General features: G+C 34.8%; 1 protein-coding gene across 1 annotated transcript; it reads left to right on the top strand.

The window, feature by feature from the left end:
* The first annotated feature begins 678 nt into the window (after positions 1-678).
* LOC307162399 (CD48 antigen-like) lies at positions 679-5,240 on the top strand. Its single transcript, XM_079877649.1, has 7 exons — positions 679-971; positions 3,083-3,382; positions 3,820-4,095; positions 4,207-4,326; positions 4,499-4,539; positions 4,759-4,884; positions 5,042-5,240. The coding sequence occupies exons 1-7, from the start codon at positions 917-919 to the stop codon at positions 5,114-5,116; spliced, it is 993 nt and encodes a 330-aa protein (XP_079733775.1). The 5' UTR covers positions 679-916; the 3' UTR covers positions 5,117-5,240.
* Positions 5,241-6,028: the final 788 nt, after the last annotated feature.

Below are 6,028 nucleotides of genomic sequence, written 5' to 3' on the forward strand. Positions count from 1 at the left end.
GGTAGATTGCGTCATCATAGCTTGTGTAGCTTGAGCCAGCTCCCAACGCTCCCAACCCAACTTTGAGAATAGATTAACGGCGATATTTTTTTTATCGCGCGATAAGAGTCTCGCGTTAACGCAGCGCGTTAACGCCGATAACGGCCCACCACTAATAAAAACAGTATGCTAGTAGGCTATTCTGAAATTTGGCCAAAGCTTTTTGACTCAAGACACTAACACAGCACTGGGGGGGTTTTCTGGTTACAGATTCTCCATGACTTTTCTGCCAGTTTCCCCTAAATACCCAGACCAGAACAAAAGAGTTGTAGCCTAAATATTTACTGAACAAATATTTTTGGATTAGTTGGACCTACTCTCCTGCCCCAAAGGGTCTACCCTGGTTTTGTTTGATGTTGTTTGGACTTGTTTATGAGTTTGACTTTAATGTTCTTAAAATGTCCAAGCAATTGGGATGAAATCAACAGCGTGTGGTGAGATTTAACTTTTGGCTTCTGAAAATAATCTGATAGGTTGACAAGTGCAGCCTACTTAGGTCTGCACTCACAATGCGAAGGGCTAGTGGTTTATAAAAAAAAGAGGTTAGTAACCGTAGCCTACAGCAGTTTTTTGTGTCAGTTTTTTCAGCTTGTGTCATGCTACAGTAGTATCTCTTTGGGCAGTTTGAGTTCAGTTTTACAGATGCAAGGACAGGCTATAGTGACGAAGAGCAGAACAGCAGACATACAGTATAGGCTACAACATTACATTTAGTTTTTGCAATATGCTGTAATAAGCATTTTTGGCTAGACCACTTAAATAAGGTTCACTGAGTGTTTCAGACAAAACGATCAACTTCTTCTTGACAAGTAGGTGCTATATCATAGGTATATAGGTGCTATATACCCAGCTGGATCGATCCAATCTGTCTGTTGCAATGGAATTTATTCACCATCTAACGCTCTTCATGACAATTCTGATCTCCAGCACAGGTATGAAAAGCTGCTCACATGATTAATGGTTAATTATTATTTCTATTGTTATATGCAATATATTACAGTATTAATTATTGTTTCATTTCCATAACTGGCTATATGGATGTTGTTTACAATATTCAAACATTCAAAATATTCCGGAAATTCTCTTAAACTGATTTGGAGATCAGATGACATCCAAGGAGTAGGTCACTAATATTTGCATTTATTTGTATTATAAATGATTTACAACTGTCTAGGGCCAGCCGTAACATAAATGAATGTGCGCTTACTCACAATCGTATAAATGATGTCAAACAAAATTAGATTTTAATCACAAGAAAATAGTGAAAACCAGACACAAAAGGAACAAATTCAGGAGTGGAGTTTGGCTTCAGACTTCGACCCATCAAAGGACACTGTTCCATTAAAAAAGAACGGTTCGAATGAGGAATCAGCAGTCGATAAAGATGCACATTCTGGTGAACATATGCAACTGTCAACTAGGCCACGCTCTTTGAAGAGTTAGCCTTTCTGCAGTAGATTTCCGTTTCAAAGCAGGACAAGCTGCAATGATGAGGTGCCCAACCCCATGGCAGTAAAAACATTCATGGCTTTCCATACTGTCACTATCTCAGTTATCTTTACTATCTTTATCAACATCTTTAGAATTCCGAGTACGAACATAAGAATTTTGCTTAGCAGGTGACGAAAAAACCTGCCACTTGGTGAGTGAGCACAAATTCATCAGAGAAAAGCTGCTTCTGTAAGAGTACTTAAAAAAATAATTAAAAAAATAATTAAAGATCTCTACCAAGCAGTTAATGAATGTGAAAAAAATCACCATTTGTCTGGTTGTTACTTGGTATTAAAGTGACGGATTAATGTGGAATAAGTTAAAATACCATATTCACAGAGTTTTTTTTTTTATTTTGTAAATAAAGGGCACTCTTTTGTTAGTGCCGCTTCTTTAGCCACACGGTTCTTTATTGGTATTGATGGTTAGATGAAGAACCTTTAATGGTTCTTCAATCCATGGAACATTATCATTGCTCAAAAGGTTCATTATAATGGAAAAAGTTTCTTTAGGTTATTAAATGTTCTTTACACTAAGGAAAAAATGGTTTAAGAACTGTTCACAGAAAGGTTCTTTGGGGAACCAAAAATAACTATGAAAATCCTCTTTTGGAACCTTTGTATAAAAATAAAGGAAAATTGAGCCAAACCCATACTGAAACTAAGATAACAGCTCCGCCTTGTGGAAAAATTATGCACAATAAATACATAAAAGTCAATTTGGGTGTTTGCAAATAGTGATGACGTGTTTTGTGGGCGGAGTCTGGTGGCAGAAAATGACAGTTCTGAGTGAGTCATCTATGGAAGCCACAGAATAAAAGATCTCACAACACACACACAAAAAAAAAAAAAAAAAAAAAAACCCAAAGTTCATTTTATTAATTATACTTAAAGTGTATAATATATTTTTAAGTATACTTTATGTAGTAAGTATACTAATATCAATGTACTTGTAGTATAGCTACTTATAAGTGTACTATTTCAATACTACTTGAGACTAAAGTGGCCCACATTTTAGTTTTTAAAGTATACTTTAAGTATAACAGTAGTAAAACTTTTAGTACACAACTAGCTTACAAATATTTTTTTGTTTGTACTGCAACTTACAAGTGAATGTATAGGTATGATAGTTTAGAGTTCTTAAATACTTGTAAAACATTTTTTAGTTTACGAAAGTACATTTTTAAATATAGTACATTAAGTATGTAGTTTTGTACAGCAAGTACTTCATACTTAGGCCTGGTTTCACAGACAGGGTTTAGATTAAGCCAGGATTATGACTTAGTTTAATTAGGACATCTAAGTAGCTTTATATGTGCCTTTAGAAAAACAACAACAATGGCATTGACGTATTTTAAGATACTTTACTGTATTTCTGCCACCACAATGTGCAAGCAGCTGCAGTGATGTACAGTAACTGTGGCGTCTGCTCCCTAATGGTCTAAATAAATACATTTAAAGGTTAAAAGTCGTTGTATTGTTAAAAGTTAAAATTTAAACCAAGGCATGACACATTTTTTAAAAATAACTTCTCTTCTTGTTTCTCTCCTCAGCATCCAGAAACCATGTGTTTGTACAGACGGGAGACTCTGTTAAGCTGGACATAAATAAAACACTGCCACACTTTACAAGATTTGTCTGGATAAATGATAAATCAGTCTATGTAGTCAGATTTTCAAATCAATCTGGAGATTTAACATCTCACAGTTTATATAAGGACAGAGTGGATTTTAACACGGAAACCCTCTCTCTAACACTGAAGAACATGCAGAAGACCGACAGTGGACTCTACACAGCAAAAACAATAGGACAAAAAGAAACAATTGTTGCTGAACACAATGTATCAGTAATAGGTGATTGTTGGACAATTTTTCAGATCAGAATTTCAAGAGTATCTGCGTTATGATGTAGCAGAAACATGGAGGATATTAGTTGTGCATTTACTTACAGAGTAAAAGTTTACAATGCATTTTTTTTGTAAATCTCAAGTAAATCTGCAGTGGCAAAAAATATTATTATTACACGGAAATGGAAGCAAATACAATGTTTTACATCAACTAAAATATGATGTGATGCAGTGGTTGTTCTGGTGTGACGAGCAGAAGTCAGCTCACTTCATCTAAAAAGGATCCAAGTAAAGTGTCAAATAGAAAGTCTTCTCACTCAACATCAAGGGAGCAGAAAAGCACCAGAATAATTGGCTTTGTTGCATTGCTACAACATGCTCTTTAAAAAGTAATTTAATCCATATCTTCATGCTAAATTTTCTTAAATACTGTATGTGTTTCAGATCCAGTGGATTCTCCTGTCCTGAACTGGAACGCCACCATGATCAGTGTTAACTCCTGTATTGTGAATGTCTCGTGTAGTGGTTATGTCCTTACACTCAGCACCAGCTACCACACCAACAACTGCAGTGAAGAGCAAGTGACATCTACTGAAATGCAGACTCTAACCCTGCATTGTATAGAGAACATAGTTGTTTGTAACTATAGTAACCCAGTCAGCTGGAAGAATGACACCATAGAGATTAACCGCATTTGCACACCTCATGAGCAAACCTTAAGTAAATAACTTACATCATATAATTAATTTTTTTTAAATGTATTCTCAATACTGAGATACTCAATGATTGTTCTGATGGCTGTGGTTGTTAATGTGATGTCTTGCATTTCAGCAGAGAATCCCAAAGAAAGCAACAGTCCTCTCAATTGGCACTTGATCATCGCTGTTGTTCCACTGGTGGTTTTAGCAGCAGTTTCTGTAATCTGCTGCTCTTACAAGAAGCATAAAAAAGGTATTTTTGTCTTAATGAAATAAAAAGGACTGTATCCCGGATTTATTCGAGGTACTCAATCGCTAGCTGAAGGAGAAGCAAAGAACACACACAAATAGTCACACTTACACTTTCTGTGATGACAATAATGATCAGTTGTTTCTTTAAAATAATACTATTCTAAATCTCTTAGGGGCCCAAGAAGAGAATCAAACAATTTATGCACAAGTTCAGGTAATAATCTTTTTGTGCAGCCATCTTAGATAATAAATGCTCTTAATTCAAGAATGAATTAATGAATCCTAACCCATAATTCTCCAGAATGTCAATTTATGCTGTAGAATTATTGGAAATACATCAAACCTCTTCAGTGTCCACACTACTAGCCATGCTGTAAATGTAAATGTAAATGTGCAGAAGGATTTGTGACTGTTTGATTGGATTGTTCCGTAGCCAAAGATTAAAGAGCAAAGACCCCTGGAGATGCTGGAGAAATCAGCAAATACTCAAACTGTCTATGGGTTTACAGGAGAGCACAAACAAACTCACAATACCAGTCAGAACATGCCTAGCCCTGAGGTAAGAAAGAGAAGAAGACATTTACTTTCCTCATTGTGAAGACACTTAATACATGCTCATACAAAGCCTTGTGAAGAGAGAGAGACAGACAGACAGACAGACAGATAGATGGAAAATGTATGTACTTATTTTGTATTTACTGTATGTATATTCACAGATACGGGCACAGGTGCAAACAGAAAATCACCCCAGCACCACCTACAGTACAATAGGACAACACCAAAAAACATAATTTCCTACTGAAACAGACAATACAATTTATTCAATAGTGTGTAAAAAAAAAAGGGAGACAACTTGGTCATTCATAACTGAGGATGAATATATAAAATGTGGCTGCAAATAATAGATTCAGTGTTCATCAATAGAAATCTTAAAATAATATATTAACACATTTTAAACTTGCTATGCTATGCAGAATGTAAGTCAATAGTATGAGTGATAATTGTATTGTTGTAGTTGCCTGATTGTCATTAAAGTGTTTGTTTTATTAACTGTGTTCTGACTTATTTTTGCAATGACACAGCTCATAATATTAACTGGATTTATCATGTCTCTCTCTTGAGAAACATTTCTTTGTATATTAAATGAGTGTTCCAGGTTAAATGTGATTTTGGCACTATTAACAGTATTTTGTCTCACTTGCAAAGGAGAAGATTTTCAGTCATATTTTTCACAAAACAGACAAAAACAAAACTCAAAAAAGTAATGACAGAATTGTACTTTTGTACACAATTTATACAGTAAAGTATAATTACAATTGATATGAATGTCCAATAACAATAGCAATATAAATTTGTTATTGTACATTGTTTTTGTGGAAACAAAGAATTATATTTTTGTTAATGATATACGAACACATTAAGCTTTAGTTTTTGGGACTAAAGCTGGGACTTGAAAACGACGGTCAGGTGACATATACTGTATATCATTAATTCAATATGACAAAATGGCTGTAATTGACTAATGGAGACATTACAGTATCTTTAAATAAATTAAAGACTATATGGGCCTGTTTCCACCTGGTTAAGATGGCTTTTTTGGTGGTTTGATTACAAGTGGCCAGCGATAAATGCAGGTGGAAACTTGGTAAAAAATTAAAAAATATATATTTTAAAGGAACTGAGATCAGCTGATTTGAAGCATC

This window comes from Squalius cephalus (assembly GCF_949319135.1).
Source record: "Squalius cephalus genome assembly, chromosome: 7".
NCBI lineage: Eukaryota > Metazoa > Chordata > Actinopteri > Cypriniformes > Leuciscidae > Squalius > Squalius cephalus.